At 55.0% G+C, this 13,344-nt stretch overlaps 4 protein-coding genes across 4 annotated transcripts; 2 read left to right on the forward strand and 2 right to left on the reverse strand.

Annotated features, from left to right (window-relative positions):
* Window positions 1–864: 864 nt before the first annotated feature.
* Window positions 865–2,397, forward strand: NCS54_00057200 (Hypothetical protein; the record flags this gene model as incomplete). The annotated part of the gene is made up of 2 exons (XM_053146221.1): window positions 865–1,235; window positions 1,290–2,397. 2 exons carry the CDS (start codon window positions 865–867, stop codon window positions 2,395–2,397), a joined length of 1,479 nt encoding a protein of 492 aa, XP_053002196.1.
* A 674-nt stretch (window positions 2,398–3,071) lies between these two features.
* NCS54_00057300 (Protoporphyrinogen oxidase) lies at window positions 3,072–4,940 on the forward strand (the record flags this gene model as incomplete). The annotated part of the gene is made up of 3 exons (XM_053146222.1): window positions 3,072–3,503; window positions 3,564–4,166; window positions 4,227–4,940. 3 exons carry the CDS (start codon window positions 3,072–3,074, stop codon window positions 4,938–4,940), a joined length of 1,749 nt encoding a protein of 582 aa, XP_053002197.1.
* A 551-nt stretch (window positions 4,941–5,491) lies between these two features.
* NCS54_00057400 (Mediator of RNA polymerase II transcription subunit 14) lies at window positions 5,492–8,891 on the reverse strand (the record flags this gene model as incomplete). The annotated part of the gene is made up of 3 exons (XM_053146223.1): window positions 5,492–6,875; window positions 6,928–8,114; window positions 8,169–8,891. The coding sequence occupies 3 exons, from the start codon at window positions 8,889–8,891 to the stop codon at window positions 5,492–5,494; spliced, it is 3,294 nt and encodes a 1,097-aa protein (XP_053002198.1).
* Window positions 8,892–9,991: 1,100 nt separating this feature from the next.
* NCS54_00057500 (Glucose-6-phosphate 1-dehydrogenase) lies at window positions 9,992–11,944 on the reverse strand (the record flags this gene model as incomplete). The annotated part of the gene is made up of 7 exons (XM_053146224.1): window positions 9,992–9,995; window positions 10,073–10,181; window positions 10,233–11,172; window positions 11,225–11,569; window positions 11,628–11,648; window positions 11,720–11,792; window positions 11,937–11,944. The coding sequence occupies 7 exons, from the start codon at window positions 11,942–11,944 to the stop codon at window positions 9,992–9,994; spliced, it is 1,500 nt and encodes a 499-aa protein (XP_053002199.1).
* Between the last annotated feature and the right edge of the window lie 1,400 nt (window positions 11,945–13,344).

The following is a 13,344-nucleotide window of genomic DNA, read 5'->3' on the forward strand; positions in this document are numbered from 1 at the left end:
GAGCATCAATCTGGAAAAGTTGCGGGGGAGATGGAAAGAGGGTGGGACAAAGGAACGCCATCTCGGGATGCCGTCTTGGGACTTGATCTTGTGAGAGAGCAAAGCGGTCTTTGATTAAAAGATCAAGGGATGCCATAAATAGCTTCACGGCAACCTCCTGTTGCTAGCTCGCGTTATGTTGAGGCTGCATAAAAGTACGTACAGGATAAAGAGGCTTGGAAAAGGAAATGTCAGCCACATGCCTGACTAATCACTCCTCCGACAGCTATTCGTTGCTCACCGAATCTTCTGGTCCGTGGTGGCAACATCACAGCTGTGTACCTGTTCACTGACAAACACATCTTTGAGCTGGCTGGGCTTTGTTGGATAGAAATTATCAATTGTAAAAGAAACCTTTAAATTAATCGAATTAAAGGGCTTGATTCTGTGGCTTTTCCCTCTACCGTAAAACGTTTATTACCAACCAAACGGCTACTTACTCGACAAGGTAAACAATGACTGATCGACACATCACGTGACAGACAGACCCATTTCCCGACGACTTCTCCGTCACTCTGGCAGAGCTTTTGCCAACTCCAACACAAACCAACCTCAAAGCCTGCTTCATCGCCGCTCGGTGTGACGACGCAGCATCACCAACTCGACAAACACAACTTTGCGCAAGCGCCCACGCATATTCTATAGCCTTGCGACCCGTTTCCCTTTTACGCGACGCGAATTGTCAAAGACCATCGAAAAAAAACGCGTCGCTCAAAGACTGCCCAAGTCTCGATTAGACTCTGCGGCGAAACTACCCGCCACCCGCACCCGCACCCGCCTTTCACAATCCCCTACTCCCCTCCCGTGACGGCGCATTCACTCAGTATGCCTGTCGAAGTCAGCCTCAACACGCCCCTGGCGGAGGCTCTCAATGCCGCTATCCAGCCCAAGCTCGTCGAGGTTGGATGGGGAACCGGTGGCGCTGATGATTCCGCCCTGGCCGAGTACATCATTCTGATGCTGGTCAACGGAAAGACCCAGGACGAGATTGCCTCTGAGCTTTCTGGCGATCTCCTGAACCTGGGACCCGACGACCCCAGCACTCGCGACTTCTCCCAGTGGCTATTCCAACAGATCGATGCCCTGAGCTCTCAAGCCAACGGCGGTAGTTCAATGCCTGACGCTTCCCAAGAAGGCGCAGGTGCCGGCGACATGGATACCGACATGAATGCCGGAGATGTATCAGAGTTGAATGCGTATGTTTCCCTTATTTCCTTGCGCCTGACCCCAGATGTACTGACTCTTCTTAGACCAACCGGTCCCCGCTCAATGCGAAACGGAAACCAACGAGGTGGACGGGATAAGCGCATGTTTGGCCAGATTAACAAGGCTATGGACCGTACTGGCGATGCTGCTCTTCATCGTGTTAGAGGCCAGACGGGCGGTGAACGCATCAACACCCACGGCCGCAACCCCCCGACCGGTCCCAGGACAGGCCGAGGTGGTATGGGCCGTAACAACAACAACCGCGCCGCCAACCTCCAAGCAGGCTTGAACGCCATGGCCGCTGGCGGACCCCAGGGTCAGTGGATGATGCAGGGCAACGCGCCCAACGGGCCCAACGCGATGGAGCTCGTGGCCATGCTTGAGCAGCAGAACCAGGTGATGTTCCAGCTCTCGCAGCAAATCATGGCCAACGGTGGAAACCCAGGCGCATTCGGGCAACATCGCCGAGGAGGAAAGGGCGGCTTCGAGCGAGGACAGAACTCGAACAGGGGCAACTTCCGCAGGGGCCAGAACCACCATCACGACAGGCAAGGCAGCAACAAGCCTGGGGGCGAGGGCGAGGGTGAGGATGTGGACATGTCTGGAGAGAAGCGCGAGCCCCCGAACCCCGACGACACTGTGTGCAAGTACAACCTGAACTGCACCAACAAGGAGTGCAAGTTTGCCCACCAGTCACCGGCAGCCCCCCACGGTGTCTCGGTCGACGTTAACGACATTTGCACCTTTGGAGCGGCATGCAAGAACCGAAAATGCGTTGCTCGACACCCCTCACCAGCGGCTCGTCTTGCGCACCAGAGCGAGCAGGACTGCAAGTTCTTCCCCAACTGCCAGAACCCGCGATGCCCGTTCAAGCACCCGTCGATGCCTCTGTGCCGAAACGGAGCTGACTGCACAACGGCCAACTGCAAGTTCACGCACGTCAAGACAAAATGCAAGTTCAACCCTTGCCTGAACCCTCACTGCGCCTTTGCGCACGAGGAGGGTCAGCAGGGAGGATTCAAGGATAAGGTCTGGACTGCAGACGGCAAGGAGGAGCACGTCAGCGAGAGGAAGTTTGTGGACGAGCAAGCTGGCGAGGAGCTAATCAAGGCTGAGGAGGGCCCTAAGGAGGATACCGAAATCATTGGTTAGATGAAAACAAAAAAGGGTGGTTTGGAGGGATGAGATGATCGACAAGCCGATCAGATCACAAGATACCCAGGGTTAAAGGTTCAGTCTCAGGACTGGGACCAGCAGAACAACGGCTGATGAACAGAGGAGGACGAGACGATATGGTGAATGAAGGATATGTACTACTACGGTCTGCTTTCTAATGTCGTTGGCCGGGGTGGCAAGAGCATGGAAGGGAGTTTGGAGTTTGGTTTCTTTTGCGAATTTGCAATGAGCATGAGGCAGGGCCATATCTTGTTTATTCCTTATATAGGTACATAGAGGCCAGAGAATGACGGCCAAAGGTCGCGCATCATGGAGATGCTTCAAAGCAGATGCGCGAGGGGGGGAAGAATGCAAACAAGGGCCCATGGCCATGCCTCGGAGTTTTCTCTTCTCTATTCTCATGATTAACGTGCATGAACCACTTGAGATGAAATGAACCATGTCCATCATCCGATCTATTAATCTAGATGAATCTATAATGTTTCTATTGTGATGTCAACGACGCACGGATGAATACCGGCTCATGCCACCGGGACCTAGCTTCGACGGCCTGCCTCCCCGCCAAAAACCCCATCCCACTGTAAGCTCGCAACACTCCACCATCTCGTGACGGGACCAACACCTTGGCCATGACCAATTGAGCCCTCGTCATGAGTCTCTGCCGTGCAGGATCACTCCCGGCTGCTCTCCTGAGCTCCGGCGCCGCCTCCCACCGCCTCAATGGCTGTTGCCATCGCAGCCTCCACGCCATCGCCGCTCGACCTCGACGCCGTGACCATCTCCGGAGCATCAGCGGCCGACGGGCCTACACCACTGAGCCCAAGGACGCCGACATTGCTGTCCTCGGAGGCGGTTTGACCGGTCTCTCCGCTGCTTACTACCTCGCAAAGAAACTCCCCTCGACCGCCAACATCACACTGTACGAGTCCAGCGATCGCCTTGGAGGATGGATCAAAACGGATAGAGTGCCCGTTGATGTTGGGGGCAAGCAGGGCGTCGTCTTGTTCGAGCGCGGCGCGCGATCCCTGACTTCGCTGGCTGGAAACACCTTTCGATACGATGACCTCGTCCTCTACGATCTTGTGCGCACCCTGAAGCTCTCTAACACTAACACGCCATTGCTCTGCTAACCTCCGTGTCAGGCTCTCGATCTCGGCCTCAAGATCAGCTCGCCGGGTTCCAAGCCGCGATACATCTACTATCCCGACCACCTAGTCACCATGCCACCTTTCGCGCCGTTCGCCGACTTCCTCCGCGAGCCCCTCTTCCTCCAGAGCTTCGGCGCTGGCCTCGCCCTCGCTTTCAACACGCTTCGCCGGCGGCAGCTCCCCGCCCAGGACTACTCGGTCGCCGAGTGGCTCTACAAGATCACAAACAGCCGCAAGGCGGTCGGCACCCTGGCCTCGGCCATGATGCACGGCATCTACGGCGGTGACATCAACAAGCTGAGCGCCCGCTCCGTCCTCGACCGCATCTACTGGGGCTGGTACCTGCCGAACCCGGGCTTCCACGCGCGTCCCATGCCCATGCCCGAAAAGGAGATTCTTGAGGCGTTGGGCAAGGACAAGGAGATTCAGAAACTGGCGTTGAGCCCGAAGAACGCTCTGCTCGACTTTGGCGAGTCGGGAATGGAGACGCTGCCTCGAGCCATGGCTGACGCCCTGCGGAGCCAGCCAAATGTCACCATTAAGACGGGCGAGGATGTGTGGGGTCTGACTTATGATCAGAAGATCAAGAAGATCGAGGTAACAAGGCTTGTATCTCGAACAAACCAAGAGAGAGTGCTGACATAAAACACCACTTAGATCGCCAGCTCCAAGTCAAGTGAGCAGCCTCAGAGGTTCGACAAGGTCATCTCAACCCTCTCGAGCCAGGACACGGCCAGCCTCGCCCCTTACAAGCTCCGGGCTTTCTCAAAAGCTCATTCAGTCTCCATCATGAGAGTCAACCTCTGGTTCCCCCAGGAGAACCTCAAGCCCCCAGGCCTAGGCTACCTCATCCCCAACACGGTGGCCCCCGAGACGAACCCGGAGCACGCCCTCGGCGTCTTCTTCGACTCGGACGTCCAGGTCCGCTCCGCCGACGAACCTGCCGGCACCAAGCTTTTCGTCCTCATGGGCGGCCACTACTACGACGAACCCGGCGCCAAGATCCCTTCAGAGGACGAGGCCATCATCCAAGCCCGCAGCCTCCTCGAGCGCCATCTCGGCATCCCTCGCGACGCACCATGCCACGCTGTGGCAGGCCTCGCCAAGAACTGCATCCCGCAGCACAACGTCGGCCACCAGGACCTCCTCCGCGACGCGCACAGGGAGCTCTGCACCCACTTTGAAGGCCGCCTCGCCGTCGCGGGAGGCTCATACGGCCGCATCGGCGCCATTGCCAGCCTCCGCGCTGGCTACGACGCTGCGCTTTCGACCAAGTCTGGGCTCGAGAACACCGGCCTCGAGTACTTGAACCAGCTACAGGATTTTGCCGTTGTCCCTATCGAGAAGATTCCCGTGCGGCGCTTCAAGTGAGCGGGGTTTGTATTGTGTGAGATGAAGAAAACAACTAGTATTATAAAAAGGGGGGTTGCTATGATGAGAAGAGTTGGCTTAGGTAGGCAAAGCTGTATATTATTATAGATGAATAGAAGGACAAAACTGGACTGTACAGCAGTGTTGCTTATGTGGACGTATACGCGAAGGCTTCAGAAAATCGGATTGTAGGGACCATCAAGATGAATGCTCTTGATGCTCTACTCAGGGATCATCACAGGAGGCAGCACAGGTAGGTCATATTTGAGCTACAAAGACTGAAGGTTGTTATTGGCTTTGTTAATAAACACTTCAGAGTGCATCAAGTCTCGATTGTCTACCTACCAAGCCCACCCAACACGTAACGCAGCCCATGCAAGTAACATTCCATTGGTTTCATTTGGAGGTATCATTAAGCTATCACAAAAACACAACCACCCGCTTTGTTTGATCCTTTTTCGCCGCTGTTCTAAACCCTCCCCCAAACGTCCAGAGTGTAAAAACCCATCACCCAGCGCTATAGACACCGTTCTCTTCTTATTCTTGTTCTTCTACTCCAGGACAACCACCTCCGAGTTGCCCTGGCTCGTCATCGGCCGGATGGCGTCGTCGATGGCCTTCAAGATGCCCACGACGCCCCTGCTCGGTCCGCCTACCGCGCTCGTCACCAGACCGGTCCAGTCATCACCTTTACCCTCCCACACGTGCTTGAGAGCCGTGGTGAGATCATCGTTGGGCACCGATGTGTCGTTGGCCACGGGCACACGCCATATGTGCCACCAAGGCTCGCCTCTACGACTCTTGATCCGGCCCTCGAATGCAACTCGGCGCTGCATTTGTCCTGGCCCAGAGATGAAGTAATCGAGTGTCATCCACTCCAGCGAGTTCATCGAGAACTGGAATCGTCCCTGGTTCCGTGCCTTAATATCCGCCCACAGTTCTTCCGTCTTCTGGATCGCCTCCAGGGCTGGTAGCGACGTAGGCAGCCAGGCCATGAGAGCCTCGATTCCGCCATCGCTGTTAACGAGGTTCTGCATCAGGTCGACCACTCGAAGATGAGGGTTGCCCTTCTCCATCTTGATGTCGATAACATCATTGGACAGATTAAGCGCCACCCTCCATCTGCGCCCTGTCGTCGTAGTGTCATCGAGCGAGTCATTGGTTTGATCCCTGTAAGAGAAGACCACCTCTTGAAGGCTCACTGTTTCGCTCTGGATAGACCCCTTAGCCTTATCCATAGACTCAACGAAGCTGACAAAGCGATCGACTGCTTTGACTCGCGACTTCAAACTCTCCAGTATCGACTGCCCCAGACTGTGGCGCATCCGCAGCCGAAACTCGCCCTTGAGAAGGTTGTACGAGACATCTTGACCAACCAGAGCACCCTTGATCGAGGTGAACTTGGCAGGTCTTCGGACCTTGATGATGGCGTCCGATATACATACCAAGGGAGCATCTGACTTGGCATCCTGGAGGTTGGCACCCTCTGAAGCTGCGAGTTCCGCCTCAGGGAGCTGCGCCCCCTTGAAACTGATCGACACAATGTCATTCGCCCACGGTTCTATCGTTGAGAGCTTCAGTCCAGTCGCAGGTTGTGTAATCGAGGCGAGTCCTAGTTGCTCCAAGTCCCTATTACCCGAGGCTTTGCTGCTCTCCTTCTCGGAGCTGTCAAACACCATCGAGGGGAAAATGCCCGAGAGGGCAATCTCGATCGAGGGAAGTCGAACTTGTCGTGGGAGAGACCAGCTCTTTGTCTCGTTGGGCTTGAACTTGATCTGTTGCTTGTGGAGCTCGCGCATGTCTATTGCCTGGGCGATCATACCCGTGGCAAATACCGTCATGTTGTTCCAGAAAGTGTTGTGGAGGCTAGGATAGCCCTTGTTGAACGGAAGCTTTGCTGTTAGTTTCACCACTGGCCCAGGAGTGTTGCGGTCCCTGTTGTCCGTGTTAGCAAGGTTCTATTTGACGCAGCTCAAGTTCAACTTACACTTCAAGCAGCCACCATTCATCACCGCTTAGACTCAGTACGACCATGATGAACCATGTAGGCCTCCATCCGGCTCTCTGGAGCCAGATGGTCTTTGTCCATTCGCGGTTCTTGGTAGCGGACCTCAGCTCCTCGTTGTTGAGTGGGCACTTCTTAACGCTCCATCCCATTGTGCTTCCTCGGCGGTTAAGCTCTTCTTCCATGATCGCGCACCTCACGTTTTCTAGACATGCCACGCCATCGTCTGCAGGGCTCTTCCCGTTGTTGAGTTGAAGCTCGTGCTGATAAATGAACTTTGAATGCGGCTTGACAGCAAAGACACCAGTCGTCGGTTCGATGAGTAGCGAGATGCTATCCTTGTATCCAACCTGCATGGACAGGGAGGACGCAGCTGGGTCTTCCTGAGAGCTGCGCAGAACCATGGCAGCTTCGCGATTGCGGAAACGAGGTGTTGCCATGAGCTTGTCGTGGATGCTGCTTAGGAGGAAATCAATGTGAAGGCCGATAACTGTCTTCAAAAGTGCCTCCGCCGATAGATTGTTGGCATCGAAAGGTACTTCCACATCCTTTACTTCCTTGTTGTCCCGGTACCACTTTGCTTGCAGGAAACTCGATGACTTGGGATTTGCCTCGCCATTTGCCTTGCGGCCACTGTTGACAGCAACCAGCACCCAGCTTTTGGGGCTAGTTGGCGGTGCCCGAGACGTCCAGTACTGAATTGCCAAGGCTCGGTTGAGTGGCTCAACCTTGAGAGTGCCGGTCCAGGAGCCTTTGCTCAGTTGGTTGGCTTGACGTCTCAGCTCGTTGAGCTTGTGAGTGAGCACCAACTCATGCAAGAACTGGTAGCAGCCGAGCAACCCCTCTGTGCTGAGAACTCCGTTCACGTGCCTCTCCAAGTAGTCCTTGAGGGATTCGGGAATCGCTGCTGCGGATGGCTTGAAGGTGAATCTCAGGTCGATGAACCAAAACTGCTTCTCGAAATCCTCATCCGCGATTGTGAGATCGACCTCAAATTCGCCAGGAACTTTAAAGGTGACTCGTCCTGACTTGATATCGTAGTTCCTGAAGTGGTACGGGATCTTGTCAAAGTCTTCCAGGTTCAGCCTGAGCGATAGCAGGGTGTTGACATCACTCATCCACTGGGACTGCTCCTGCAAGGTCAAAGGCGGCGGTTCAATGTATTGAAGCTGGTCATCAGGTCAGTTTGTAGTCTTTCACTAGGTACCAAGGACGGCACTTACATCAGGCATCCAGGCAGCCTTCCCTGTTGACAGAACCTGGAGGGCTGTTTTCAAATCAGGGCTTGGCATTCTCGCAAATGTCAAGTCCCTCTTGACATTAACCATAGTGTCAAAGGCCGCGTCGGTGAGAACCTGCTGCTTCATGATGTGGGCTCTCAAGTCGATCAGTTTGCTGACCATCTCTGCCTTGCGGCTCCATTCCGTGATGACGAGGGCCTTGACCCATCTTTGATGCTCCTTGTATGCAAAGTCTAAGATCGACTTCTTTTTGATAATGTTCTCGTTCGACACGTCGTCCATGTCGTTGTTCGGTATTGAAGAGTTTCCGTTCATGGCGGCTACAGGAAGGGGCATCTTGGCCATTTTGGTGATCTGATCTTCGAGGTTGTTGTGCGTGGATTGCGCTAGTCGTGTGAGGAATGTCGACAGGGAGATGTATCCCTGTGTAATGTGGACGATCTCATCGGGGAGGTCGTTCATTCTCGGGACTTGGTCTGATGCCGGCGCATTTGGTCGAGAGCCGTTCACCAGAGGACCGCTGGTGGCGTTCCCATTGACCATGGCACCGCTGGCATCGCCGCCAGATACGGCCTTTCCCTTGTCCAAGGCATTTTGATGTCCGTCAGCGCCCGCGCCGTTCACGCCATTGAGCGTTGAATCTATGTCGTGGTTAGAGCGCGCGCCATTCGGGCCGCCATTCTCCATGCTGATGACGCCCGGCATCCACTATCTCGTCCCTGGTCCAGGTGCTCCCCGAGCCAGACTGAAAAGATCTCGATGTCTCTAGATGGTGTAGTAAATCTTTCTCGTCGTGTCGTTTATCTGCTCCAATGTGGCATGAGAGGCAGGCGGGATCTCTTTATCGGCGATCCCGGTGCTGCATGACAGTCGCAATCGTCTGCACCGAGCAGCGGACTCTGCGCGCAAGGGAGATTCGTATCAATTAGAGGCTCTAGGTGTTGAGGTGGTGTGTCGCTGTCCTCTTCGCTGGCTGTTCGTCGGGTTAGGCAGTCTCGCGAGAGGGTCAAGAGGCGAGGCGCGGCGAAAAAGTCGTCGATTTAGGGAGCGAGCGTAACGCGATTCAGGAGTCGTCAAGAATAGGTCGATATTTCAATATTCGCGATGGTCTTGAGGGGTTCAAGAGAGAGGGCGTTCGGGTAGGAGACGACGCGATCGAGAAGGGTGATGAAAGAAGAATATGGTGAAGGACTGTGATTGATGCGCAGGGCAGCCTCTCGATTTTCCCCGGTTACCACGCTTTGCCTGACCAAAAGACGGAGGGCGCTGGGGTAACAGGCCAGGTCATGTGAGATGGAGACCGTGCATATTTTGAGGCGAGCACAAGAGCCACCTGTACAAACTGTGCATAACGTGCGCCAACAGGGTTTATGCACGTTATCACCATCAAAGTCACTCCACGGCGGGCACATTCACTCCGTCACTCGCTCTCCTTTGGTGACGGTTGTGGCGTTCAGGGTCCAGATTATCTCCAACTTCTGGAAATCTCCCCCGCCGAGATACGTAAGAATTGCATGATGCCTGATAGTCGAGATCTCGCCTGCTTGTACTGCACTGTACTGTCCGTTCAAGGATGAGATTGGAAATCTTCTTTAATCTACCCTTTCATAACGCAAAGCCTGAGCCCAGCCCCACGTAGTTGCATCTAATAAACCCAACAAGCATGTGTCCATTATCTCGCCAGAACCCCTCCCGTTCTCGCCAATTTTATAGAGATCATCATCCGTTGGTTTTTGCTCGCCTTTCAAGGCTCGGGATATCATAGTCCGAAGACGGTCGCGACTCTTGTCGCACGGGAGGCGTCATTAACTACGAGCTAAATTAGTCCAACTGATTTCCTGCCTTCAACCTGGATCGAGCATACAGGATGCTGGTCCATCACTTACAACTTGTTGGGAGTGGCAGTGGTCGTGGGCCACTGGTAACCGGCAGCGTCACTGAACTTGTAGCCATACGAGGCCGTGAAGTCGTCGAGGACAGCAGGGCCGCGAGATCCTAGAGAGAATAATGAGTTACGCTCCAATGCTGGCTATGCATGTCACCTACCATAGGGATACTCCATGGGGATAATCTCCTTGTTCTCGTCCAGGTAGTGGAGGAGAGGAGTGAAGATTCGCCAACTGGCGTCGAGCTCGTCGTCACGGACAAAGTTGGACTGGTCGCCCTTCAGGCAGTCGAGCACAAGAGACTCGTAAGCCTCGGGGATCTTGAGGTCCGAGAATCGTCGGCGGTAGGTCAGATCGAGCTCAGTAACAACGGTCTGCATGCTCAGACCAGGAAGCTTAGAGTTCATCTTGATGTAGACACTCTCGTTGGGCTGGATGCGCATGACAAGCTCGTTTCGGGGAATGTCCTTAAAGATACCCGAAGTGACATCCTTGAACTGGATTCGAATCTCTGTCTTTTGCTCGTTGAGCGCCTTGCCGGCCTTGATGATAAAGGGGACACCGTCCCATCGCTCGTTCTTGATATACGCAACCATAGCGCAGAAGGTAGGGCATCGAGAGTCCTTGGGGACAGTGTCATCCTCGCGGTAGGCGGGCTTGCTGCCGTCGAGGGACTTGCCGTACTGGCCAATGATGACGTTCTTGGGCTCAATGGCGGGGATGGCGCGGAGGACGCGGACCTTTTCGTCACGGATATCCTCAGCGTTGAAGGAGATGGGTCGCTCCATGGCCAGGAGCGTAAGGACCTGGAGAAGATGGTTCTGCATGACATCGCGAATGATGCCGAACTCGTCAAAGTAGCCGCCACGGCCCTCGGTGCCAAAGGGCTCCTTGAAGGAAATCTGAACGTTGTCGATGTGGTGGCGGTTCCAGGTAGCGCCCAGGAATGAGTTACCAAATCGGAGGATCAGGATGTTCTTGACCATTTCCTTGCCCAGGTAGTGGTCAATTCGGAACAGTTCTTGCTCGTTCCAGTCAGGCTCCAGGGACTTTTGAAGCTCACGGGAGCTGGCAAGATCCTTGCCAAAGGGCTTCTCAACCTAACCAAGATATCAGCGAGCTGCCCAAAGGCGGAGAGGGAGAATCACATACAATAACGCGCGCAATGCCCTTCGTGGGGTAGCACACCTTCTTCAGGTGCTGCGAAACAATGGTGAAGACACTGGGAGGCAGGGCCATGTAGAAGAGTCGATGGGTCTCGGTGCGACCCTTCTCAATGTCCTGGAGATGCTGCTCGAGAACCTGGAACGACTCATCCTTGTCGTACTGGCCGGAGACATAGGTGCAGAGTTCGCAGAACTCCTCGAGTTGTTGCTCAGACTCCTTTGTGGGGGTCTTCATGTATGACTTGATACGTCGAATGTACTCCTCGTGGTCCATCTTGGTGCGGGCATATCCGACGATCTTGACATCTTGAGGGAGGAACTGGTTTCGGTACTGGGGGGCAATGTTAGCCAAGGAATCATCTTACCGAGAGTCCCAAAGTGCAGCTTACCAGACCGAAGAGCGCAGGGTACTATCATGAAGCAAAGACAAGCATGTTAGCGCAAGGCACAAATGAGGGGCGAGGATGGGAGAGCTCCCCACCGTCTTCTTTTTCGCAAGATCACCAGAAGCGCCGAGGACGACGATGGTGGTGTTTTGCTTGAGCTCCATGCACCTGAAAGAGAGAAAAAAAAAATGCAGTCAGCGATACTGTTCCGACACGGCCGAAGGACCGAGGGCGCAAACTCGCACCCAAGGGCGAGCTGCTGCTGGCGACGGAGCAAGCTAGAATCATGGTGGGGGTTTAGATAGCACCTACGGATCCATGATTGCGGTTGGGAATGTTGAGGGATTGAGGGAGGGGAAGCAACACGAGATGCAAGAGGAGAAAAATTCGGGTGAAATGGACCACGGAGGACCAAGCCGAGTAGTCGCAGATGGAGGGAAACTTGGAGGACAGCAGAGGAGGATCTGAGGAAGAGGTGACGCTGTGGTTTGCGGGCAGCAGGCCTGGAAGGTTTTATGACGAGCATGCAGAGTCGGGGAGCTAATGGCTGCGTGAGCGACGGGGCTATGATGCAGTCCCTAAGGTGGGTGGGTAAGGCCGCTGGGGCTGTCCTGTCCTGGTCGCTGCTGGGCAGGTACCTTAGGTACCGGCACCCACTGGACGGACTGTCACACTGGCTGAAGCTCCCCTTAGAGGTGCTTGACCTGGCTCCATGCGGTAAGGCCGTGATGCCCGCCCCATGTCCAGACCTCCCCCTCCCGCTCCGAAAAATCCAAATCCCACGCCCGTCCAAGCGCCAAGTTTAAAGATACAGGCCCAGCGCTGGCTCGGTGACTTGATTCCCGGATCCTCGCATCCATATTTTTTTTTGTCTGCGTATTTCTTTTCTGCCTGTTTTGACCGGACGGATATTTCAAAACGGCACAGTACCTCCATCGTCCCCCTTGCTGGTCAGTCACGGGCATGCAGGCGGTCGAATGGTCTCCGCGGGTTTGGGGGCAACGAATGGATGGCATGGACCCATCTCGAGGTCTTACTGGATGTCGTGGAGTTGACGTATGGTGTTTCCACATCTTCAAGCCAGGAGCTTGTCTCATCTCATCCATAGCCATCATGAACATGTATCATCAGCTCTCCTCCTCCTCCTTCCCTCCCTCCCCATCTCCTCTTTTCCTCTCGTGATTGTCCAAGGCGGCACATGTTGGTAGGTACTTGTGCAATGTGCTGTGTGCCGTGAGCATTACGAAGCAGGTTGCTTTTGCAACTAAACATCACTGCATCCATCCAACTTCTTTGTCAGCCAGCCCGGCTTGCCCGGACATCGATTCCTCACCGAGTCCTGCGCTTCGGCGAGCGAGGGTGAGAGGGGCATAGGCCGCCCGCCACCGCCCAGAGGTTCTGGCGCGCAGTTCACCCCAACGCGGGACAGTCCTGGTCCACCCCAAGTCGCACTGGGGGTCGATTATCAAGCTGTCTCTCTCTTGTTCGTTTTGGTCGGTATTGTTGCCGTTGCCCAGCGGACAGTCTTCCGTTGGACGGGACGGCCGATCCTGGACTGTCCCTGTCTCGCTATTTGCCAGCCTGAGACGCATCTGAGCCTTTGGAGGTTGCGCCCACTCTTGGAACGGCCACCGCCGCCGCTGGAACAGAGTCCAAACAAACCGTTGGCCTCGGTGCCGGTATATCTGCATATTAGCATCTGCCTCGGCGGCCCAACCGC

This window comes from Fusarium falciforme, chromosome 1, assembly GCF_026873545.1.
Source record: "Fusarium falciforme chromosome 1, complete sequence".
NCBI lineage: Eukaryota > Fungi > Ascomycota > Sordariomycetes > Hypocreales > Nectriaceae > Fusarium > Fusarium falciforme.